This window comes from Haliotis rubra, unplaced genomic scaffold (genome assembly GCF_003918875.1).
Source record: "Haliotis rubra isolate DU_JTF1 unplaced genomic scaffold, ASM391887v1 Scf919, whole genome shotgun sequence".
Taxonomy (NCBI): Eukaryota; Metazoa; Mollusca; class Gastropoda; order Lepetellida; family Haliotidae; genus Haliotis; species Haliotis rubra.
This window is the reverse complement of record NW_025767656.1, coordinates 146369-173945: the sequence shown is the minus strand read 5'-3', so window position 1 is coordinate 173945 and position 27577 is coordinate 146369. Positions and strand designations below refer to the sequence as shown.

General features: G+C 42.3%; 1 protein-coding gene across 2 annotated transcripts; it reads left to right on the top strand.

Annotated features, from left to right (window-relative positions):
* Positions 1 to 4269: 4269 nt before the first annotated feature.
* On the top strand, positions 4270 to 21784 carry LOC124264290 (carbohydrate sulfotransferase 8-like). Of its 2 annotated transcripts, none has more exons than XM_046699031.1 (4): positions 4270 to 4528; positions 17174 to 17322; positions 18783 to 18859; positions 21178 to 21784. In XM_046699031.1, exons 2-4 carry the CDS (start codon positions 17187 to 17189, stop codon positions 21781 to 21783), a joined length of 819 nt encoding a protein of 272 aa, XP_046554987.1. In that variant the 5' UTR covers positions 4270 to 4528; positions 17174 to 17186; the 3' UTR covers position 21784. The 2 variants fall into 2 exon arrangements, with proteins under 2 accessions (XP_046554987.1, XP_046554988.1); XM_046699032.1 differs by having other exon boundaries at positions 4270 to 4532.
* The last annotated feature ends 5793 nt before the right edge of the window (positions 21785 to 27577 follow it).

Genomic DNA, 27577 nt, shown 5'->3' with positions numbered 1-27577 from the left:
GTCGTTGATCTCGGCGGAAAGGAACTGCAAGATCCAAACGAAAATCACTTCTGGTAAATCAAGCTGTAGTGTCGATTGAACCATTCAGAAAATTTCAAAGGTAGTGGTTTCACGTGTTGGACTTCGGTGGCACAGAATCCAGTGGAGAACCAGATGGTTTTCTTTTTTCACTGCTGCTCCTCTGTGGCGCGGCCTGACCTGTGGTGTTTGCGCCCTTCCGTCCTCGTCTATCTCGTGAAGGCATATTTCACAATATAATACTTCAAAGACCTCAATATTCCCTTACACATGCTTCAGGATTATTCCGGTTGACATAAAGGCTATTACAGATCACCACCGTCAACACATGGTTCTGTTATAACGCTACACTACCACAGTCAACTCATGGTTCTGTTATGATGCTACACTACCACAGTCAACTCATGGTTCTGTTATAATGCTACACTACCACAGTCAACACATGGTTCTGGTATAAAGCTACACTACCACATTCAACTCATGGTTCTGTTATAACGCTACACTACCACAGTCAACTCATGTTTCGGTTATAACGCTACACTACCACAGTCAACACATGGTTCTGGTATAACGCTACACTACCACAGTCAACTCATGGTTCTGTTATAACGCTACACTACCACAGTCAACACATGGTTCTGTTATAATGCTACACTACCACAGTCAACTCATGGTTCTGTTATAATGCTACACTACCACAGTCAACTCATGGTTCTGGTATAACGCTACACTACCACAGTCAACTCATGGTTCTCTTATAATGCTACACTACCACAGTCAACTCATGGTTCTGGTATAACGCTATACTACCACAGTCAACTCATGGTTCTGTGATAATGCTACACTACCACAGTCAACTCATGGTTCTGTTATAATGCTACACTACCACAGTCAACTTATGGTTCTGTTACAACGCTACACTACCACAGTCAACACTTTGTTTCAATATAACGCTACACTACCACAGTCAACACATTGTTTTTGGTATAACGCTACACTACCACAGTCAACACATGGTTCTGGTATAACGCTACACTACCACAGTCAACATTAAAACGCTACATGGTTCAACTCATGGTTCTGTTATAACGCTACACTACCACAGTCAACACTTTGTTCTCACGCTACTAACGCAGTACACTACCACAGTCAACACTTGGTTTCTTATAACGCTACACTACCACAGTCAACACTTGTTTCTGTTATAACGCTACACTACCACAGTCATCTCATGGTTCTGTTATAACGCTACACTGCCACAGTCATCTCATGGTTCTCTCATGGTTCTGTTATAACGCTACACTGCCACAGTCTACACTTGGTTCTGCATATAATTGTGTGTACCGACTGGTGAATCAGCCACACCGCGCAGCACACAAAGCACAGAACCGGACATCGGCAGACTTTCTGCAGTGTTTTTTTTTCATATTTGGTTTTCTGTCAATACGTCTAACACGACCAAGTGCCTGCCAAATAAATCGTAGCGTTACTTGATGTCAGACCGAAAACTGACAGTTTTACACTCAAACTTGAGAGGGTCAATAAGATTTAGGGCCTGTCGTCTATATGAAGTAACGCTTCTTAGTAAAGTATCAACTGTACCTCGTGAAAGTTGTGCTTAACCAACAACATTGGACCGAACACTGTTGCAAGGTTAGTGATGGTAACAAGGTAACGATACGGTAGGTAACATACAATAGTGTACTCTCTGTGTCATACCGAGATGAGAAACTACTAGTATATAATGCATGGAACTCCTGTCTGTTCCCAGCTCGTCTTGTATACTGATAAAGGTGACAGTTTCATTGTCTGTCAGAGCAACATGTTTCTTGGGTCTGCGATACAGTGGTACTACACGTGTGCCATTACCCCTGTGTATATCACAGCACATTGTTGTCATTAGCAACTGACTGAAACGTACAGCAACATGTACTGGTGTGTATTGTCAAACAGCTATCTGTCAATCAACAGTCACCCTGTAGTTCTGAATAGGCTTACGCTACAGGGCGATCTGGTTGTGATATCTAGATAATTTCTGTCAATGGCGTCTTGTCCAGTCTTGTCGAGTCTGGACCAGATAATCCAGTGATCAACAGCAAGGGCATCGATCTGCGCAAATGGGAACCGATGACGTGTGTCAACCAAGTCAGCGAGCCTGACCACCCGATAACGTTAGTCGCCAAATACGACAAGCATGGGTTACTGAAGATCAATATTCTAACCCGGAATTTCACGGGTGAATAACGAAGGTAGGTGGCAAAATATTGATGTATCTCAAAGAAATTGTCCTGTGTGTAAAGTAGATTTAGAAGATGAATATAACTTCTTGTTGAAATGTCCAGCTTATAAAAAACTTCGGGGTAGATTATTGCCTAAGAATTTGCAGGTTAATGTGATATGGTTTAGCAATATCCTTAAACAAAACAAACCTGAAGACCAATCTAGCTCGTTTTATCTATTATGCATACAAAATAAGAGAAAGGTTAGAATAATAGAAATAGGTATTAAAATTCTAAAAACATCCAGTTCAGCTATTGATATATATGTTACAGATATTTTTCACTGGGGGTGTAAGATAATCTACACAGGTAGAAAGGTACATGCTAAAATGCTTACGAAATTGTTTCCTCTGTTCATACCTGTTTAGCATATGTATATTAATATGTATATGGGCCTGTGGCCTTCATACGTAATACAGATTTTGATGATGATGATGATGATGATGAACAAACATGACTAAATCCTACATTGACAGTACATGATATACAAAGACAAAGCAAGCTATACACGATGTTGTCAGGAAACAGGGTTTTGTTTGAAAAAGGAATTATGTGTTTCACAAAGCGAGAAATACGTATTTTGCATGTTTATTACAGACATTAAGTTTGTTACTTGAAAATAATAAAACCATTTTACCAAGAGTTGGGAACATGAAATGATATTGTGGAATAAGGCTGGAGTGCAAATCTGAATAAAATAGGCACACTAAACAAAAGTGGAATTCATCCTCAACGTTTGGGGTAATACATAATGGTATAACCGTTCATGTCTTGGTATTTTGTGATATCTGCCCGATTCTACTAGAAGACTGGTTTGATCCGCGGAATCTTACAATACTAATTCTATAGATTTTGACATTAATTAATCTGATGCAATTGCAATACTGGAAGATATCTGTTATAGATGAAAACAATTCAAGCTTTGAACAACTTTTAAGTTTTTCGTTGTAAACTTGATAAACATATGTTGGTGTCCAATATGTACACAATCACGCACATGAATGAACAGATGCGTACATGATATATTTGACGAAATTTGACCAAGACGGGGACCAAACATTTTTGTGCTATGGTTCTTTTTCATATATATTAGACATTCAGTAACAACAATTACTTCCACAGCCTGGTCGCTGGTCGGTGTTATAAGAATCAAGTAGATCCTCCTCCTCGTTGAGTTGCTCCTCCCTCCCCCTCCCCCCCGTTGCTGGTGGTCCCACGTTCGTGCATGTCCTCTAGGAGAGATAAAGTAATTTTGCATGGTATAAAACAGACCCAGGTTAAATGAATTATTCACGAGTTCCACAGTGGGCAATTGGCGGGAGGTTGTCAGAATTGTTTCCCGGCGTCTGACGTCGACTACAGACAGGAACAGTCAGCTCCATCCCATGGATATTGATTGTTTCACCACAAATTCATTTAGAGAACATTGTTCAATTTTTTATCTTGTTCGATTCATAGTGGATGACTTTGTGCATAACGGCTGCACATTTGCCGATGTGTGGCTATGAGTTCATGTAGGGTCATAGATAAGAAGTAATGAAAAGATAATACGGAGGCTACAGTGTTAGTGTTTTTATAAAAGCTCAAGTCTAGGCAGGTATAAGGTATATGGCTATTTCGTGAACAGGAAGAGATTTGTCCACGTGGCTAGTGCCGGACAATGTGTTTTGTTAGACTAAGATACATCACAGCGTGTGGTAGATGAACCGTTTAAGTGGGAATACATGTTTTCGGTATCCAACACTGAACAGAGAACTCAAAGTCTGATCGGATAATTCAGATTAAAACTCGCCCTTTATAACGTGTTTAGTCACAAACAAATAGACCATTTGACACCGGTCAAATATTTGATAAAGGTTTCCCCTGTACTCAGCAGATCTTCTTTGCGGCAAGCGCTGATAACTCACATAATCGATGCTATTTACCGACGGTGATAAAAACCCTTTGATATAAAACAAGGGAGACAATCGAAGAGAGCGGGAGCGTGTTTGATGTGTCTGATCAGCAGAGAGACGGCATTGTGCGATCGAACTGGAAGCAGAGAAATCCCGACTCGTATTTAGGAGAAAATCAATTCATTGCAGGGGAATATATAGACTCGTTTAGAAGAAATAGACAGAAGAACGCAATTTTGTTCCCATGGAAACGTTCACAACTGACCACACTGGCATCGTCTGAAACCATGTGAAGACGACTTGTGAGGGAAACTGGAACCACGTCCTGTCTTGGAGGTAGGTAAGCACATGTTCCTTCTGTGACGTGGAACAGAACATTTGAAGTATATAATTTGAAACGTGGAGTGGCCCCTTCGCCTGTATCAGACAGACGGTCGTCTCAGATAGGGCCTCGTTTGAACTGTGGTCGGTATGTTATCATCCTTATCAAATTATAATCGGATTGGGAAAACACTTAAATAACCCTATGGTGTAGGTGACTCAAAACAAAGTGTGACACATGGGTGTGATGTGTGACACGTGGCTGTGATGTGTGACACGTGGCTGTGATGTGTGACATGTAGCTGTGATGTGTGACACATGACTGCGATGTGTGACACGTGGCTGTGATGTGTGACACGTGGTTGTGATGTGTGACACATGACTGTGTTGTGTGACACATGACTGTGATGTGTGACACGTGACTGTGATGTGTGACACGTGGCTGCGATGTGTGACACATGACTGTGATGTGTGACACGTGGCTGTGATGTGTGACACATGACTGTGATGTGTGACACGTGGCTGTGATGTGTGACACGTGGCTGCGATGTGTGACACATGACTGTGATGTGTGACAAATGACAGTGATGTGTGACACGTGGCTGTGATGTGTGACACGTGGCTGCCATGTGTGACACATGACTGTGATGTGTGACACGTGGCTGTGATGTGTGACACATGACTGTGATGTGTGACACGTAGCTGTGATGTGTGACACGTGACTGTGATGTGTGACACGTGGCTGCGATGTGTGACACATGACTGATGTGTGACACGTGGCTGTGATGTGGGACACGTGGTTGTGATGTGTGACAAATGACTGTGATGTGTGACACATGACTGTGATGTGTGACACATGACTGTGATGTGTGACACGTGGCTGTGATGTGTGACACATGACTGTGATGTATGACACGTGGCTGTGATGTGTGACACATGACTGCGATGTGTGACACGTGGCTGTGATGTGTGAGACATGACTGTGATGTGTGACACGTAGCTGTGATGTGTGACACATGACTGTGATGTGTGACACACGGCCTTTGACGCAGGGCTGTGATAATGATGATCACAATTACATCTAAAACGATAATATCATAGATCGAGACCAGCGACAATAATCATAACGATATAACGATAACAGTGATAAATTCAACAACGAAATGACGTGAACGACATTAACCATACGAACGACAATATAATCATTATAAATAGAACCGCCTCAAAACTACAAAGTATGCTGGAACTGTACCCAGAACTTCAACATAAACATGTATTCCCGCTCGTTCAGATGGCGCCTCGAGGTAAAGGTCGCCTACCTCTCTGGTACATGTGTGAGATCAGTCTGTCGTGGGGCAGGTTTCATGTGCGATATTCATGATGTTACTGTTATCAGTACGGCAGATGTTGCCTCGACGTGGACGGCCTGGTTATAGGCGCTACAAGTATCACCTCTCCACGACAATAATTCTGGATAACGCACGACTTGGTATTTGTGTGGTTTACAGTGATGTATTAGTGCTCACGCTGACGTTTGTGGGGTTCAGTCGAGTATGTAAACTTGCGTCACCGCCCCCGGGGTGACCTTGACCTTCACATGTTCAACCTCATCCATCATGCCTCCCATTTAGGAAGCAGACCTGTTTGAAGTATCCATGTGTTGGAAGGAGTCACGATACTGTAAATACAACCTTGCCGATGAACGCTTGGCTCACAAGAATACGACGTCGTCCCTTTGTTTGTTACACCGTTACTGGTCACTGTCACTGGTCAGTGGCCAAGGTTATGATTACATATTAAATAATGGGGTCATTGTTGGAGCACTGGCTAATGCGCCCATGGTGTATCGATCCTGCTGCATCGCGCCCACGGTCAACATTACAAGGAATGCTGCAGGGAGGATATCGTGGTGCTTGTTGGACCCTCTGTTACGGCATGAACCATTCCGTCCATATGTCCATCCGCTGTCTAATTACTTGTTTCGTTGACCCATGAAGATCCGGGTTAGAATTGATCTTCAATAACTCATGCTTGTCTTAAGAGGCGACTAACGGGATCGGGTGGTCAGGTTCACTGACTTGGTTGACACATGTCATCATATTCAAAATGCATAGGTCGATGCTGGATTTTCTGGTCCAGACTCGATTCTTTACAGACCGCCACCATATATCTGGAATATCGCTGAGTACGGCGTAAAACTAAATCCACTCACTACTTGGTTGGTTGGGAAGAATAGTTGCTGTGTGACTTGACAACAAGATACAAGTAGTAGGTGAGTGAGTGAGTGAGTATGGTTTTACGACGCTTTTATCAATATTCCAGCAGCATCACCAGAAATAGGCTTCACACATTGTACCCATTTGGGGAAGCGAACCCGGATCTTCAGCGTGACGAGCGGACGCTTTAACCACTAAGCTACCCCATCGCCCCAATTAGTAGGGGATGCCAGTGAACATAGCGATGTGTTTTTATTGCATTGTGTTTAAATCTTTGCATTTCTTTCCAAATGACCCCAGTTAGTAAATAACCAACGTTGACCAGAATGTCGTTGCACAAAGTGATCGTACAATTAGCGCTAAGGTGATGGCATCGCGCATACCGTAGCACAGACCTACGAAATCGCAGTGCTAAGGTTTCCTTTTGTAAAACGCAACCCAGAACTAGAAATGGCCGATATTACGAGCACGTCGTAGGGATCGATGACACGCAACCAACAACGTCATCGGCCGGTGAAGTCGCCTTGTAAGACAAGCGTTTTACTTGGCACTTATCCAGGCAGTTTCACCAAGGATAGTGCCAACGTACACACATCAAATGATGGAAAACACCTCTCCACAGCCATGCGTCATATTGACACGATATCCAGGGGTTCCAACTTACTGTTTCCTTTCTTTTGAATCAATGCCACTGACCACTGTCAGGACTCAGATGTGATTGTACAAGTGATCAATTGAAAATGTTTCCAAATTAAAGACTTCGATCTAAAGTTTGGAACTCGAGAAAAAGCGTCTGTAGCGGCGTCCACCATTTTGGTTTGTTTATTTATACAACGAGTGCCGGTACCAATTCAATTTTGTTTTATTTATAAGGTTTAAATGTCACGCAAATGCAATTTTATGACCAATAAACATTCTCAAAACTATCGATGTGTAATAATAAAAAGGAAATACAAATGTTATTAGTAGTTTTGACTACATCACGAAAATTACCGATACGTATCGGGTGAACCGGTTCGCGAAAAGTGTACCGCAATATGTCGTATTGTGAAGTTCGAATAGCAGTATACCGGTAAACCGGTATTATCACTCATCCCTAATGTGAAACCCCGGTGCTAAGTTAATCTCTCATTACTCAAGTGGTTTGACAGGACGTAGAGACAGAGAAATAAATGGTCGCGATGTTCTGAAGCTTGTAATGCGCTGCTGCCTGGTTCTGGATCTGATGTATATGCCTATTATTTTAGCTGAGACTACTATCACTACAGGAAAGCATAGCACCTGCACGTACATGTATCTTGTTAACACACAGTTAACTATAAGAGCAACACGTACAACCAGATTATTGGACTGTGTCGTGTCTTATCATGTACTTCACGAAAATAAGTGTATAGTGATTCCCAGGAGCTGCTGGACTTGCAATAATTGTCACAACAAGATTCATTCGAGTAAATATGATTTACTCCTGTATAGATTGGTATAGATTCATCACCTCACTGTGGTGCTGGAGGCAAATGTATGTAACACATGATTTTTTCAAGCGTCCTGTGAATCTTGATCTGGGATTGTTGGGTTGAGCATTTGTTTCAGCTTTCGGGGCCTGGGTCCAGCTTTTAACAAGTTTTGTTTTGGGCGTGCTGGTTGCATTTCCAAGTTTGACGTATTAGCTGGGAAAAGACTTATGTACCCTTTTGACTTGTACCGAGTGTTCCCTATTTCTTTTGATGAACCACTGGCCTGCCATTGAATGTTTGTTTGTAGAGCGTGCCACCGGTTGCAGTTGTTCTTTATTTCCATCAACAAAACTCGCGTGAAAGCAATATATATACCCAAACGAAAAATTCCGTGATAAAGTAAAGCAACGTCATACAGGTGTATCACCAATGGGTCTTAAAAATGTTTTACCTATTTGTTTATAATGTGTTGACCGTTCACTTTCAAGTCCAGTTCAAGATAAGCAAGCCAGTGGTTGCGCCATTAAGGTCACCCAGATGGACACTGGCCTTTCCAAGCAATCGTCTTAAGGCGCAAGGGTTATAGTCATATGGACTTGAGAATCAGAACAGTGAAAATATGTGAAGAGATGTGTCGCTTTAAGCGATAATACTTCCATTACTTAACACTGAAATCCTGACTAGAACCTTAATAAGAGATTCTAATATATGGATCAAAAGGCAGCTAAATCTGTGAGAGGAAAGGTTGTTTTTGTTAAAATATATAACAATCATTGTCAGGTTGAAGAAATGTAGATTTGCTAGAGTATTGTAAACTTCGCTGGGACCTATTCTCTTTTACTAAACCGGGTATGTGTTAAAAATACAAATATACAAAAACAAGAAACGTCCATCTAACCTATATGATGGTTGGGTCATATGTGTCTGGTTATCACGTTATATTCGTTTACAGGCCACGATGTAGTCCTTACTTGAATCTCTGAAGTGAAAATAAAAGACAAGGTGTGACAATGGGTGTGTTTCACGTGACTCTAGACTTGTATACTATTTAAGCCAAGTATATAGGTATACATTCCCCCGTTTCGTTTCTGGGGCTGTATGGCAGACAACACAGGTCGATTAAATGGGTAATGCTTCATAAATATACTAACATAAGGTTTTCTCGTATGTTGGACGGGTTGTGAGACTCACTGACTTGGTTGACGCATGTCATCGTATCCCAATTACAAAGATTGATGCTCGTTGCAGCGAGTTATGAACAAAATGCATGGACATCATCCAACACTGTTGTGGTTTGTCTGAATGTTAATGCATTACTTGCTCTAATATTCAGCCTTGGTAGTTTTTCGCTTCTAGCGCCGAAAGCCAGAACGTAGTTCCTGATGTGGGTGCGATATGTAAGCTTACATTTGCCTCAGCGATCGTGGTATTATGTAATACCACGGAGAACATCAGAAACACATGTTATCAGTTGTGTTCTAGCGGCGTAGTGACGTAAACATGACTGTAAAACTAGAATGTCCTAGACACGGGAGGCAGTGCTCATGTCCACAAAAGAATACTCTGGGGATTCTGGAATATCAGTAGTAGTAGGGACATAACGACACCGATACACACCTGGAGTGGCCAAGGTTGCTCTATGCTTGACATCGGCTCAGCAGCATGTTCCTGCAATCCGCACACCAAGTAAATACTGTGACAAGGCTGACACTATGTTGTCGTACACACAGACAGAACCAACAACACTACGCCAGTACTGGAGGTGAAAGAATTGCTAGAACCATGGCAACAGTCCTCTACAGTCTTGTGATTATTAGATGCGTGAGTTGAAGCAGAGGTAACAGCTATATCTGGAAGTCGTCAGTAGAGGTACAGGAGGCTGCCGGTCCTGTGAGTAGCGAATCTTAGAATGGAGATGATAGTATTTGTTCCCAGTGTCTAGGGTGAAATGTGATCATTCCCGTTTTCCGACATTCGTCATGTGTCGTTTGTCCTGGTATACGTCGGCAGGCACGCTGGGAGAGAGTCTAGAGAGGGAGGTAGACCTGAACGTATAACAACTTCATGATGACAGCCTACCGCATTGACGTAAGTGAATATGTTCTGAGTGCTCAATATCTCTAAGGGAAACACCACAAAATGGTCTCCGAACATTTCACCCACGAGGGGTATCGAACCCGTATGTTCGGCGAACAAAGCTACCAAAACGCCTCCGTCTGGTAATGCAGATAGCAGTTCGAAATAGAGGTGAAATAACAGGCGTGATGGATAGAAGATTTACCCACTGATGATACAATTGTGAAGTTCAGGTGAAATAACAGGTGTGATGGTTGGAAGTGGGACCTCCTGATAATGATACCGTTGCGAGGTACACGTGAAAACACTTGTCTGATGGTTAGATGTGGGACCTCCTGAGAATGATACCGTTACGAGGTACACGTGAAAACACTTGTCTGATGGTTAGAAGTGGGACCTCCTGATAATGATACCGTTACGAGGTACACGTGAAAACACTTGTCTGAGGGTTAGAAGTGGGACCTCCTGAGAATGATACCGTTACGAGGTACACGTGAAAACACTAGTCTGATGGTTAGAAGTGGGACCTCCTGAGAATGATACCGTTGCGAGGTACACGTGAAAACACTTGTCTGATGGTTAGAAGTGGGACCTCCTGAGAATGATACCGTTACGAGGTACACGTGAAAACACTTGTCTGATGGTTAGAAGTGGGACCTCCTGATAATGATACCGTTGCGAGGTACACGTGAAAACACTTGTCTGATGGTTAGATGTGGGACCTCCTGAGAATGATACCGTTACGAGGTACACGTGAAAACACTTGTCTGATGGTTAGATGGGGACCTTGATAATGATGTACACGAAAACACTCCTGATGGTTAGATGTGGGACCTCCTGAGAATGATACCGTTACGAGGTACACGTGAAAACACTTGTCTGATGGTTAGATGTGGGACCTCCTGATAATGATACCGTTGCGAGGTACACGTGAAAACACTTGTCTGATGGTTAGATGTGGGACCTCCTGAGAATGATACCGTTACGAGGTACACGTGAAAACACTTGTCTGATGGTTAGATGTGGGACCTCCTGAGAATGATACCGTTGCGAGGTACACGAAAACACTTGTCTGATGGTTAGAAGTGGGACCTCCTGAGAATGATACCGTTACGAGGTACACGTGAAAACACTTGTCTGATGGTTAGAAGTGGGACCTCCTGATAATGATACCGTTGCGAGGTACACGTGAAAACACTTGTCTGATGGTTAGATGTGGGACCTCCTGAGAATGATACCGTTGCGAGGTACAAGTGAAAACACTTGTCTGATGGTTAGAAGTGGGACCTCCTGAGAATGATACTGTTGCGAGGTACACATGAAAACACTTGTCTGATGGTTAGAAGTGGGACATCCTGAGAATGATGCCGTTACGAGGTACACGTGAAAACACTTGTCTGATGGTTAGATGTGGCACCTCCTGAGAATGATACCATTACGAGGTACACGTGAAAACACTTGTCTGATGGTTAGAAGTGGGACCTCCTGATAATGATACCGTTGCGAGGTAAAAGTGAAAACACTTGTCTGATGGTTAGATGTGGGACATCCTGAGAGTGATACCGCTGCGAGGTACACATGAAAACACTTGTCTGATGGTTAAAAGTGGGACCTCCTGAGAATGATAACGTTGCGAGGTACACGTGAAAACACTTGTCTGATGGTTACATGTGGGACCTCCTGAGAATGATACCGTTACGAGGTACACGTGAAAACACTTGTCTGATGGTTAGAAGTAGGACCTCCGGAGAATTATACCGTTTCGAGGTACACGTGAAAACACTTGTCTGATGGTTAGAAGTGGGACCTCCTGAGAATGATACCGTTGCGAGGTACACGTGAAAACACTTGTCTGATGGTTAGAAGTGGGACCTCCTGAGAATGATACCGTTGCGAGGTACACGTGAAAACACTTGTCTGATGGTTAGAAGTGGGACCTCCTGAGAATGATACCGTTGCGAGGTACACGTGAAAACACTTGTCTGATGGTTAGAAGTGGGACCTCCTGAGAATGATACCGTTGCGAATGATACCGTTGCGAGGTACACGTGAAAACACTTGTCTGATGGTTAGATGTGGGACCTCCTGAGAATGATACCGTTGCGAGGTACACGTGAAAACACTTGTCTGATGGTTAGAAGTGGGACCTCCTGAGAATGATACCGTTGCGAGGTACACGTGAAAACACTTGTCTGATGGTTAGATGTGGGACCTCCTGAGAATGATACCGTTACGAGGTACACGTGAAAACACTTGTCTGATGGTTAGAAGTGGGACCTCCTGAGAATGATACCGTTGCGAGGTACACGTGAAAACACTTGTCTGATGGTTAGAAGTGGGACCTCCTGAGAATGATACCGTTGCGAGGTACACGTGAAAACACTTGTCTGATGGTTAGAAGTGGGACCTCCTGAGAATGATACCGTTGCGAGGTACACGTGAAAACACTTGTCTGATGGTTAGAAGTGGGACCTCCTGATAATGATACCGTTGCGAGGTACACGTGAAAACACTTGTCTGATGGTTAGATGTGGGACCTCCTGAGAATGATACCGTTGCGAGGTACACGTGAAAACACTTGTCTGATGGTTAGATGTGGGACATCCTGAGAGTGATACCGCTGCGAGGTACACATGAAAACACTTGTCTGATGGTTAGAAGTGGGACCTCCTGAGAATGATACCGTTGCGAGGTACACGTGAAAACACTTGTCTGATGGTTACATGTGGGACCTCCTGAGAATGATACCGTTACGAGGTACACGTGAAAACACTTGTCTGATGGTTAGAAGTGGGACCTCCTGAGAATGATACCGTTGCGAGGTACACGTGAAAACACTTGTCTGATGGTTAGAAGTGGGACCTCCTGAGAATGATACCGTTTCGAGGTACACGTGAAAACACTTGTCTGATGGTTAGAAGTGGGACCTCCTGAGAATGATACCGTTGCGAGGTACACGTGAAAACACTTGTCTGATGGTTAGATGTGGGACCTCCTGAGAATGATACCGTTGCGAGGTACACGTGAAAACACTTGTCTGATGGTTAGAAGTGGGACCTCCTGATAATGATACCGTTGCGAGGTACACGTGAAAACACTTGTCTGATGGTTAGAAGTGGGACCTCCTGAGAATGATACCGTTGCGAGGTACACGTGAAAACACTTGTCTGATGGTTAGAAGTGGGACCTCCTGATAATGATACCGTTGCGAGGTACACGTGAAAACACTTGTCTGATGGTTAGATGTGGGACCTCCTGAGAATGATACCGTTACGAGGTACACGTGAAAACACTTGTCTGATGGTTAGAAGTGGGACCTCCTGATAATGATACCGTTGCGAGGTACACGTGAAAACACTTGTCTGATGGTTAGATGTGGGACCTCCTGATAATGATACCGTTGCGAGGTACACGTGAAAACACTTGTCTGATGGTTAGATGTGGGACCTCCTGAGAATGATACCGTTGCGAGGTACACGTGAAAACACTTGTCTGATGGTTAGATGTGGGACCTTCTGAGAATGATACCGCTGTCTAGTACGGGTTAAATAACTGATGTGTAGGAATGACACTGCAGTGGTTTCTCCTTCCTTTTCTCCTTCTGATTCCCAGTAGGTTTTAGCGCCAGCACATGTTTTAGCCGTGCGATACTAGCGACCTTTTCAGATGCTGCTGATTCTAACGCTATAATAATTGTGCTCATTACAGCCCTAACCTTTGTGTGACCTGTGTGTACTAATGTATGGTACAAGTGAAGGTCAGTTGTGTTTCCGTAATGCATCCACAATAAATGATTCAATAATGATGACATTTCCAGTATTGAAAATGACAGACGGCACATGGGTTATTTCAGTCAGTCATGTCCGTTACTACCGAACTATGTTTTATCTATTTGCCTTAACAAAGAAGTGAACCGTCTTTACTTTACAGTTGGAAGTATTTGGATTTCGTTAATTCTCGGATTAAGAATGTTTAGATATAATAACATAAAACTTGAAGCACATAATAAAGAGAATATTTCAGGTGTCTAGTGAAATATGATGCATCTGTCATCTCGTGACGTCGAGAACGGCATATTTTCACCCTGACTACGCCACTCGTGAACATAACACGTTTTTCTTGTCACTCTCTCACAGATCATATCTTCACTAAACACATGAAATATCCTGTATATGATCCACGCGGCGTAAATCTGGTAGCTAACGTACGTGCTGAAAATACGTAATTAGCATCCATTATACGAGAAGCGGTTGCTAGGCAACTATGCTAGATTCAGCTATGACAGTTGCGAACAGGTAGGTGACTAACCTTGCCACACTAATGATGTCGTGGCTCTGCGCAGTGTTAAAAGGACAGTCACTGCTGGCAGATGTCGCTCGTCTAACAAAGATGCTACACGTTGTTTAAGCCGTCGGTCGTTACAGTCGGAGAACACCACGTTACAGGTAACACATCTTTACTTGGTTCAAAACGTTCCTTCACCTGGCTGTCGTTATGTTTCACAGCGGTCTTTGGTCATGAAAGACTCGGTTTATGATGACTTACGTTTTACCTTTTTCAAATTGCTCACCATTTTATACAGTTTGGTTATCCAGTGTCTAGTGAAAACTTCTTCATTTATGCCAGTGCCTGTTGTGTTGGCCTTGCTCCAAGGCTGTACTGAATGCTGAGCCCATGGAGGTATAGTAATTCTGTCCTTCAAGAGGCAAGTCTAGATTAGCGGACAGTCTGTTATTTATAAAAAATATTGAAATTATCATTCAAACTATTAATTTTACCATAGAGACTTGTGCAAGTTTACTATTGTTTCTACGTCTGTGCTATAGAAATATTATACGTCATTACAAATATATAGGAACACCTTTAATTAGTATTCGCATGAGTCAGAGAGACAAGGTATCTACTAATTGCGGGGAAACTGTTAGATATATGTGGGTGGTGTTTTGTGCATGGTGCACGTTCTACGAGTCTCCATCCACTGGCTGTCTGTAGCTAACCTGTAGCGGATTATGAAACTGGTCAATAGTTCACGTTCGATCCAGTGTTGACCGTTCAGTACCTGCTCATCAGCGACTCGCAGGGGAATACAATACACTGATCTCACGGTATTCAGTACATGCGTACATCAATACATATTATTAATACAATCATCAGCAGTACAAACTCAAACATTCTTCGCATTAAAATCGAGTGAGAGTTTTTTAGTACTCAGGTCAACGCAGTTATTCTGGTAATTAACTGTGTTTTGTTTACAGAAGTCTGGGTTGTTTAAAGCACAATTTTGTCCACGGTCTTGGCGACAGAGAATGCATGTCATTGAGTGTGAGTGTGTCCGCCACACAAACCTTAACTAGATACAGGTTTACATGCTTGAAGGGTCCACTGAAAAAAGAGCATTACTGAGATAAATACATCTCGACCCCTGGTCTATATACACTGAAATAAATCTTGTATTCGACATCTCGACCAGCGGTCAATATACACTGAGATAAATCTTGCATTCGACATCTCGACCAGCGGTCAATATACATTGAGATAAATCTTGTATTCGACATCTCGACCAGCGGTCAATATACATTGAGATAAATCTTGTATTCGACATCTCGACCAGCGGTCAATATACACTGAGATAAATCTTGCATTCGACATCTCGACCAGCGGTCAATATACATTGAGATAAATCTTGTATTCGACATCTCGACCAGCGGTCAATATACATTGAGATAAATCTTGTATTCGACATCTCGACCAGCGGTCAATATACATTGAGATAAATCTTGTATTCGACATCTCGACCAGCGGTCAATATACATTGAAATGAAGCTTGTATTCGACATGTCGACCAGCGGTCAATATACATTGAAATAAATCTTGTATTCGACATCTCGACCAGCGGTCAATATACATTGAGATAAATCTTGTATTCGACATCTCGACCAGCGGTCAATATACATTGAAATGAAGCTTGTATTCGACATGTCGACCAGCGGTCAATATACATTGAAATGAAGCTTGTATTCGACATCTCGACCAGCGGTCAATATACATTGAAATGAAGCTTGTATTCGACATCTCGACCAGCGGTCAATATACATTGAAATGAAGCTTGTATTCGACATGTCGACCAGCTTACCCAATGGGGCCATTCTCACTTACTCACTCTCACTAGATCTTCCACAGTACTATAACATGATCTTATCTTGTACTGCTGCAATTGTCAACTACATGTTATTTTACATCATTACATTACACATTAGTAGTACCCAGTGAGAGGAGATACACAATCTGTGTACTCAGTCACAGACAGATCACCAGCATGAAGTCTGGTCTTGAAGGTGAGAAAAAGGTAAATTACTAGTATGTCATGCGAAAATTAATCAATTTATCTTCTAGTGTATCTTGCGAAACAGTTAACAAACGGATTTCATCCCTTTCTACGTAAGTCCCAAAACATTTCAAGTAAAGTTAAGTCTACAAGGTTTTTAATCGTAGTATTTTTGTATTTTTAATGTATGGCTAACCCTCAGCATAAACGCCCGCGGCTGAAGGGATGGTGTACATCCAGCTAGGTTCCACGCTGGTAGCAAAAGTCCCATGGACCCTAGTGTGGGGATCTACCTTCAGTTGTTGGCGATCAATAGCCCATTTTTACATTGTTTTGTCAAAAAATAATTTTCTACTTTTAAAGATATACGCCAGCTAGTTTTAACTCATTTTGTGATAATCTAGTGGTTTTACTGTCCTTCGTTGACAGGGTTTTATATATTATATGTATGTATTATGAATTTAGAACTAGTCACGATGTGGTTGAAATATTGCCGATGTGACTTTAAATGTTAACTCACTCACTCACTCATCCCTTTTCTATATACAAATGCGTCTAACAAAACCATGTACCGTGTTGTATGTTCCAGAGACGATGTCAGCATGAGGAAGCCGTGGAGTAGATGCCGACGGGGTGTGGCGAGGGCGTGGCGCCATCTGAACAGGAGATTCAGCATCAACGTGATGCTGTGTGTGTGCTGCACCGCATCCCTCGTCATCATGCTGGTCAACATACACGGTAACAATACCGCGCCATATGGCATCATGTATGGGATACAGAGGATGGTGACCTCACGATGTAGCACGAACACATCTTCACTGAATACATACAGTAGTTGGCCTTAAGTGAGTCATCATTAATGCAATTCCCATGTTTCCCATGCAATTCCCAACTTTTAATACTTTCCATTCAATTTTCCGATTATTTTAAGAAAACTGCAGCTATTTAAACTAAATGTATCAGACATACCAATCAGGTTTAACATGGCTGTCTATGAGATAGATTAAAAGTTGTCCTTATATGGTGCTTAATCAGGTGTCATTCGATAACTAATCAAAGGAAACATGAAAGAAAATTATGTACACGTAGCTGAAGGTGATTTCCAAGATGTTTGCAAAATGTCAAAATACAATGACTTCTACTCAATTTGTGAACATTATGCTTGTAACAGTTAATAAACATGTAGTCTATGGAAATTTCACTAATGATGACTCACTTATGGCCAACTACTGTATACATAACACAAAGAATAGGGCGTCAAAGTATCAATACAGTGTGTGAAATAACCACTGGCCCGCCAGCCTGTGGCCAGTAAAAATCCAGTCGGGCCAGTAAATCTCCACAGTCACTGGCCCGAATTGTTAGTGAATTTTCATGGGGTCATTTTGTAAATATATCTTTCTCTCCGACTTGTTAAGTTATAATACATTTTTAAATCATGCAGAATTATGGCCTGATTAAGATGTTCATGATATTAGCAACTTAATGATGAAATCCGTGTCATGCCGACAATATCTTATTCTCACCTATTTTTGTAATCTTTTGTGTCTACACTCAAATTTGGGGCTAGTGAATTATTGTGTAGGCTAGTAACTTTCAGGCAGAGCTATCCCGACTGGCTAGCAAATTATTTCGTATCAATACCTTTGTCACTTATTTGGATTCCGCGTGGTGTACCACTCTTTGCACTATTCATGGTAACTCCTACACTTACGAACTGCATTGTGGGATCTTCCGGCCATGGTGAACATGATCAAGCCACTTTATAGACTCGAGCCTCATGGGCAGCTCTGTAGTATTAGGTTCCCTGTGGTTAGTTGGTAGGTCAAACTAGCGTCAGCTCGCATGAAGGACAAGCGAGTACACGCAGGTATAATACGTTACTACACATCTTTTGGTTTACATGGTCTGTGAAGCTGATGCAGACAGCAGATGTTCCACAGGGTGTAGTGTGTGCACGTGTAGCCTTACATCCCTGTTCTTTGTGATCTGGTTACCATGGCAACATGCGCATTGCGTGTCAAATGCACTCCTAGTCCCATCTAGCTTTAATCCAGCACTTCAGGAGCAATCTGTGACCACATATACCTTTCGCCATACGTCAGATAACACAGTCAGATGTGTCTCTATCTGCATTATGTCGATCTGTCGTAAATTAATGTGAGTGACATCAAATAAATATGGGCTTCTCTTTACAGGGTCCCAGAATATACCAGTTAGTCATGAGCTCAAAGGTCGCTTTAGTGACGTCATGGCAATGTTCCGGCATCATACAGTAAGTACCAAATCCACTGACGTCATGTAGTAAAACACGATTTGGGTGAATCTTCAATGAATATTCATGAAACATATATCTCATGACGGAAATGGGGCGGTGGGGTAGCCTAGTGGTTAAGGCGTTCGCTCGTCACGCCGAAAACCCGGGTTCGATTCCCCACATGGGCACAATGTGTTAAGTCCATTTCTGGTGTCCCCCGCCGTGATATTGCTGGAATATTGCTAAAAGCGGCGTAAAACTAAACTCACTCACTCACTCATGACGGAATGGCTACATATTGTTTGTCCCCAGTTGCATGGACATATCGTTAATAGGCATACCGAAAGATCTAGACCAAGAATACATGATAGACAGACTGACGCATTCCGCGTGACCATCTTCTATTCCGGGTATGTGAGGGGTTGGCTGCAGGGTGGACATGGTGGGAATGGGGTATGCACGCCCGGAATTTACTGGAAAATAGTTTTAATGGTGGAACATATTAAGATTGCCTCGACTGTTCTTTTCAGACAGAAACGATATTACATAGCGCCTTCTCTTGGACAATAGCCCAAAACGTGCAATACAAATATTGTTGTATCATTTACGACTCACCTTTGAATTTGTTTAGCCCTGTGTGTAACATTTGCTCCGTCAATTACCAATATTGTCCCGATGAGGACACGCCGGCTTGTTTGTAAACCAGGCGCGGCAACATCCAGGTGTTGATTACCAAACAAACAACAAACCTTTGTCCAGGTCAGCTGACCCACAAGATAGGGCCTATATTTATTCCAGGCCAACCTGTCTCGTCGCCCAACTATAAAGATGTCTGACCCCTGACGTGAACCTGAAGGTACACAGTCAGGTTAATGTTAATACCCAACATGCATTGTGGCCAACTTGTCAGATCGCCGGCTGACAGGTACCCGTAAGGTGATACATGTATAGATATGTGATTATTCATTGTCATCTGTCTTACGCATCCTTGAGGGGAAAATGATATAGTTGAATTCGCTAAACCGTTTAGAACATCCGAACAGCACAAATAGATAGATTAAATGGAAACTTATATGGACATATATGTTCTTGTTACTTACTAGTAATGCTGACGTAAATATTCCGATTGTATTTTATATTTTTAAAAAATGCCTTTTGGGGGCAAGAATATTATTTCGTAAAGCAGTTTGGTGTACGTCCAGTGGACGGCATACATATTGTTTGTAAGAACTAAAGATGCTGTTGGACGGGACTACGGTCAGGCTCGGTGACGGCGCTGATTTCTTACCATAGCACCCCGGATCCTTGTGATCGTTGTGATCATTGTGATCGTTGTTCACAATATCAGTCACTAGGCTGCCTGGCGCAGACTCCATGACATATGTTTATTGATTTACCGACATATTGTTGAAATAGTGCTGCCATAAACAAAACGAAAGAAAACGAAGGGATTTGTTTCGAATGAAAACAGTTTGCATACCTTCAGCTAGACAAGCAGAGTTAGCTCCCTTCACGAACCCCCTACTAATCTTGCTGGACAAATATGACTCTCACAATGAGGGTTTAAGCTCACACAATGTACGAAAACTGCATGTCTTTTGTTAAAAGGCTAGGAGGACAGAACGATAAATACGGTCCTTCATTCATCTATTGCATTTTATGTTCTGGTAACACTGTCGTGGTATACTTGATATATATGTGCGTTTTATAGTAGTAACCTGTAGTCGGCGAAGTCGTGAATCTATGTTACTTCTTGCAGAAACCTTGGTACCAAAATTGTCACTATCATAGAACTACGAAGGTACCTCATTACTTAAATTGGCAGGACGCCTTGTCGTATTTTTAACAGCTACATTTCACAGTATATTACATACATAGTTGCACATAGAGTTCATGTAAATTCTAAGTATTTATTTTGGCAGGAAACTGTCTTCGGAGGTGAATCATGTTCCATGTTCTACACTGTTCATTCACCAAAGCCTTATCTCCCTACATATAGCACTTAAGATTGAATACGAACTGGATCTATCTCTTATTGTGAAATATGCGGACGACGCTGCAGATATTGTTTTATTGAATTGTTCTCACGCCTCGGGGTAGCCAAGTGGTTAAAGCGTTGGCTCGTCACGCCGAAGACCCGAGTTCGATTACCCACATGAGTACAACGTGTGAAGCCCATTTCTAGTGTCCCCGCCGTGATATTGCTGGAATATTGCTAAATGTGGTGTAAAACCATAATCACTCACCCACTCTTTCATGTCATCTATGTATGTTAGAGTTATGTAGAAGGTGTTGATTAACTGATGATTATGTTATGTGATTTTTTTTCTTTGCAGCACAGCACCCAAGGATTCCAGATCAAAGAAGTTAAGAAGGAGAACCTGAGTTACTACGACCTGTTTCCGGTAGGCCGACGCTTTATGGTCAGGGAGCAGCAAGTGCAGGATGGGTGTCGTGGACGGGAGACGGAACTCAGAGGGTTGTCCTCGGAGAAGTGGGCATTCGAGCGGATAGAGGTGGACACTGACCGGAGAACCTTGTACTGTCCACTGCTCAAGGTCGGCTCAACATTCTGGAGGAGAATATTCTATGCAATGAGACAAAATGCAACAATAAACACTCCCTATGACATCAGCATCAACAAAGCGCTGATGTCGAAACGAGAGACGCTGCAGAAACTGCTACCTTTGAATAGCTCATCAACACAACAGTACTTGAAAGAATCGGTCAATATAATGTTTGTTCGTGAGCCATTCTCGAGGTTAATCTCAGGATACGTGGACAAGTTGTTCGCGCCAAATCCCTACTTTTGGACTGTCATCGGCAAATTCATCATATCAAATTACAGGAAAGATCCGAGTCCACAAAGTCTTCGCTGTGGCCATGACGTCACGTTCCCTGAGTTTGTGCAATATGTGGTGGACACGGAAGCAGGGGAATGACCCCCATCGGGACGCACACTTCACCCCCACATATGACCAGTGCAAACCCTGTCAGGTGCCCTACATCATCGGCAAGATGGAAACATTCAAGCATGACACAGCATTCATACTGAACGCTCTTGGGTACAACGTCAGTTCAAATTCGCTGAAATTTTGGTCATCGAAAGCCGAAGAGGACGCGGTCATTGATTCAACGCTCAGTCCTTTTGGGTGGAAAAAGAAAATTCAAAAGTGTATGTCATTTTACGAAGCAGCTAAACGTATCTGGCACAAAATGCAGATTCGGGGAATTGTGAGGAAGGATTATGCAATGCCTTACACTGAAAGGAGTCTCAAGACGACATCCTCCCGGCAATTTATCAAAGCTCTGTTAAACGGGCGGGGTTCAGATGATGGCCATAGTTTTCTTAAGCATCAAAAACAGGAAGTCTTACAGAGAGCATTTCAGCTTGTTCCACAGGCTGACCTTGAGAAAATCAGAAAATTATTCAAGCCTGATTTTGAACTATTTGGATATGACATGTACCCAAAGCACATCTTTCCAGATAATCCGCCACACTCGGGAAGTAATTGGTTGTTTAATTTATCAAGTGTATGATGAGTGTCTGTGTGTCTATCCACACTGTGTGTGGGATGTATCACTGTACTGATGTAAGATGTGTATTGATGTAAGATGTGTACTGATGTAAGATGTGTATTGATGTAAGATGTGTGTTGTTCATGAGAAATGATTCAGCCTGAAAGTGATGTTCTGAAAAAAAGTTGGTATGTCTGTAAAAGATGCGAAGCATTCATGAAATAAAATACCAATATTTCGTCGGTTGCTATTTTTTGAACATACAGTTTGCTCTCTACAAGTATGTGTTAATAAATTAAGTTTGAGGTCTTTTTGAACAACACCTCACTTACACACGGCCTGTCAGGTTGTGGTAATGTAAGTCTCAAGTGAAATTCTCTCACTTGATGCTCGTCAAGCTGTAACCTTCATCAGGTAGAACCTGGGAATATATTAATAGGCCTTATGCACGACTCACAAACGCAACTCTACACAATCAATATTTGCACACACAAGACGTCTACGCCCTCCGTGCAGGAACACCAAAGGAAAGTATTTCTTCACCTGCTTCTAAACTGTATTTATCTGTCTATAAAAGCAATCGACACTTATCTTACCCAGGGTCTATATCCATTCATCTGCTCCGTTGATTTGTGAAACGTTCCCTGGATCGCTGTAGAGAGGTTTATGCAATTTTAAGCTGTACCTGCAATCACTCGTTACTGGTCCAAGATACGTTCTCAAAACCTCAACATGACGTCATAACATCTTTAATTGTAGAATAATATATACAGCATGTCTGTAAACGTTTGAGTCTGGAACAGGGGGGCCACTGTCTGCAAGCTGAGGTCGCTATATCGTTTTTGTATTCCATTTTAATATGTCTTGTCTTATGTGCCTGTTTGTGATTAATTCATAACACCTAAAACACTGATACAACTCTCAGTAAAAAGATGTATATTTTCACAAGGTCATGATTTATATATAGCCATCACTGGGTCATGGGTCAAAAGTAGTTCCTATGCAAAGTAGACAAATCTAAATGAGGTCAGGGCTGCTGTCTTGTCCTTTGCTTTCAAATGCTGAAGATCTGCAACACTACCTCCAACAGCAGGCAAATGAGACAAGACATATTAAAATAGATTATATTTCCAGAACGTTTTACAGTAGGTAAATTCTCTGTGGGCGTGGGTGGAATCCTGTCTGTATGGTGGCTATTTGAATTTGTTAAATTTGCCGAATTGCTTTATCCTTTGACATCAAGCTGTTCCGTGTCGAGCATGGACTTGCACATCCCACAACCTGTTGCTGCCAAGACTCATCGTGGTACTGCCAGTCTGTTGGTCGTATCAGCACATGTGAAGTATCTACTCTTAAAAACAGCAATCTTCCTCTGATATTCTAATATGGACCCAACTACCGTGACAAGTCTCCTGTAGCGAGAACATTCGATTACAACTTTATGGATGCTGTTTAAGCATATGCTAAATTGGACCAATAGAGAAGAGTAACCTGCTGACCTCCCACTCTCTCGGAGTGGTCACGTCAGGGTGGAATGATAGCACTGATGGAACGCAGACACTGATGAAGAGGCAAGAGAACTGGTACATACCCATTCTGTCCCCGCTAGCTGCCATGTAAAGCTATTGTTCCCACGAATAAGATCTCAGATGCCATAAATAATATTGCATTAGTGTAAAATAAAAGCCAGGAACGACTCCGCCCCAAACCATGCATCAGTAGTTTCAGTACTATCAAATGCGCGTCCCCATGCGATTCAACCGGATTCCAAACTCTCCACAACAATTTGCACAATATGTGATACATTGCCGGATCAGTCATCTGCACCACCCAATCCCACTCTCCCATATACAATGAACAATAAGACTAAATACAGAAAACGTATTTAAAACAAGGAAAATAGAAACCATGTCAATTTTCAAAATTGCAAAGGATTTGCTGGAATTTTAACCATCTGAGAAAGAAGCCAAATTAAAGAATGTTAAAGCATGTCACGTTTCAACCTTAGACATGACTATCCCTTATCACAAACTTGATCCATGGGGTATTTGTATTATAAGCATGAAACTATGTTACTTATTTAAATATTTGATATGAAGTCTAGATCATTAATACTGGTAATTAAGACATAATGGGAGACAAATTATAACATGATTAATACTATCTTCAAGGGAAACATTCAGTAACTAGGGAAGGAAAGGTCGGAGACATGATGGTAGATTGGTGCATTTAGTACAGTCGGGAGCCCCAGCAAGGAGAGGTGATTGTAGATCTCTGCCAAGTAGGTTTAGGTTAAAGAAGCCACCTGTGTTATCGGGGTACGGGCAGCAGGGTCTGGCACCTTGGTGATAGTAAGACAGAAATGGTGGGAAGGGGGAGAGTGAGTGAGTGAGTCTTGTTTTACGCCGCACTCCGGAATATTCCAGCTATATGGCGGCGGTCTGTAAATAATCGAGTCTGGACCTAATAATCTAGTGATCAACAGCATGAGAATTGATCTGAGCAATTGGGAACCGAGGACATGTGTCAACCAAGTCAGCCAGCCTGACCACCAGATCCCGATAGTCGCCTCTTACGACAAGCATGGGTTACTGAAGATCAATTCTATCCCGGACCTTCACGGGTTTAGAAGAGGGAGAGGCAGCAGTTCTTGGAATTATGCAAAGTTATATATGGTCATAGGGAAAATAATACTGGTATTCAAGGAATTCACCTCACAGTATGTCGAATAAGGTATTAGGGGTAAAGAAATGGAGGGGGGGGGGGGGGTAGTCTGCAGCGAGGGGAAAAGGTTACCGTCCAATAGAAAAAACGAGAATCTTGATGCCTGTGACGTAGGATCCCGGGTCTTAAGGAAGTACGAGGGCATACCGTAGTTCCGGTACAGGAACGCCATCCCAGGTGTGGGATACTGACAGGTAAAACAACCATTACCGCCAGGAAAGGGCGTTGTAAGAGCACCTTGGACATATGTTACTTAACAGGGTGAACATAGATATATTTACATCTGGATAGGTTCGGAACTTTTTGTCAATAATGAAAGCAAATTTCACCTGAAAACAATGAGCGAAATGCTGAAATTCTGCATTGATAACATCCATGTGACATTTATGGAATAAGACAATGAAACAAGAAGCAAACATTATAGCTTCCCTTCCCATTGATCTATATATTCATGATCATGAATCTCATTAGAAACACACCACACTAAACTGCACCGACGATGCTCAGGTATGATGGGTACATTTCAGTCTGACGGGGACATTTCGTATTACATGTATATGGCTGGTGCGTATAATACTATTCACGGCTCAAATGTACAAGACAATGTAATGAAGAGGTTGGAATTATTGCCATTTATTTCAGGTGTTTGGAATAGACTACACTGGATCTTAATGGCGCAACATTTCATTTAATTCAGTCATACCCAAATACCTTGTCAAATAGGGCGGTGGGATAGGCTAGTGGTTATGCGTTCGCTTGTCACGCCGAAGACCCGGTTCGATTCCCCACATGGGTACAATGTGTGAAGCCCATTTCTGGTGTCCCCCGCCGTGATGTTGTTGGAATATTGCTAAAACCGGCGTAAGACTAAACTCACTCACTCACTCACTTTGTGAAATAAGGGGAATCAGTTACCGGCCCTGTCTAACGTTCCACGCGTCCGTAGTTTGATGGAGTATTTGATAACATAGTCCCTGTACTACACAATAATTGCTTCATCAGTTACAGGGAGAGATTACATCAGACCACTGCGCATTTTCAAAACATTCCCAAATCCTATAAAAGACTACATCACATTTTAGAATTATACCTGTATGACATAAGGCTGGATCACTAGGTATCTGTATGACATAAGGTTGGATCACTAGGTATCTGTTTGAAATAAGGTTGGATCACTAGGTATCTGTATGACATAAGGCTGGATCACTCAATATCTGTATGACATAAGGCTGGATCACTTGGTATCTGTATGACATAAGGCTGGATCACGAGGTATCTGTATGACATAAGGCTGGATCACTAGGTATCTGTATGACATAAGGCTGGAGTACGAGGTATCTGTATAACATAAGGCTGGATCACTAGGTATGTGTATGACATAAGGCTTGATCACCTGGTATCTGTTTTACCTAAGGATAGATCGCTATGTATCTGTATGACATAAGGCTGGATCACTAGGTATCGGTATGACATAATGATAGATCGCCAGGTATCTGTATGACATAAGGCTGGATCACTAGGAAACTGTATGACATAAGGCTGGATCAGTAGGCATATGTATGAAATAAGGCTGGATCACAAGGTATCTGTATGACATAAGGCTGGATCACTAGGTATCTGTATGACATAAGGCTGGATGAGTAGGTATCTGTATGACATAAGGCTGGATCCCTGGGTATCTGTATGACATAAGGCTGGATCACTAGGTATCTGTATGACATAAGGCTGGATCAGTAGGTATCTGTATGACATAAGGCTGGATCCCTAGGTATCTGTATGACATAAGGCTCGATCACTAGGTATCTGTATGACATAAGACTGGATTACTAGGTATCTGTATGACATAAGACTGGATCACTAGGTATCCTATGGCATAAGACTGGATCACCTGGTATCTGTACGACATAAGCCTGGAGCACTAGGTATATGTATGACATAAGGCTGGATCACTAGGCATCTGTATGAAATAAGGCTGGATCACAAGGTATCTGTATGACATAAGGCTCGATCACTAGGTATCTGTATGACATAAGACTGGATTACTAGGTATCTGTATGACATAAGGCTCGATCACTATGTATCCTATGGCATAAGGCTGGATCACCTGGTATCTGTACGACATAAGCCTGGAGCACTAGGTATATGTATGACATAAGGCTGGATCACTAGGCATCTGTATGAAATAAGGCTGGATCACTAGGTATCTGTATGACATAAGGCTGGATCAGTAGGTATCTGTATGACATAAGGCTGGATCACTAGGTTTCAGTATGACATAAGGCTCGATCACTAGGTATCTGTATGACATAAGACTGGATTACTAGGTATCTGTATGACATAAGGCTGGATCACTTTGTATCCTATGGCATAAGGCTGGAGCACCTGGTATCTGTATGACATAAGGCTGGATCCCTAGGTATCTGTAAGACATAAGGCTGGATCACAAGGTATCTGTATGACATAAGGCTGGATCACCTGGTATCGGTATGACAT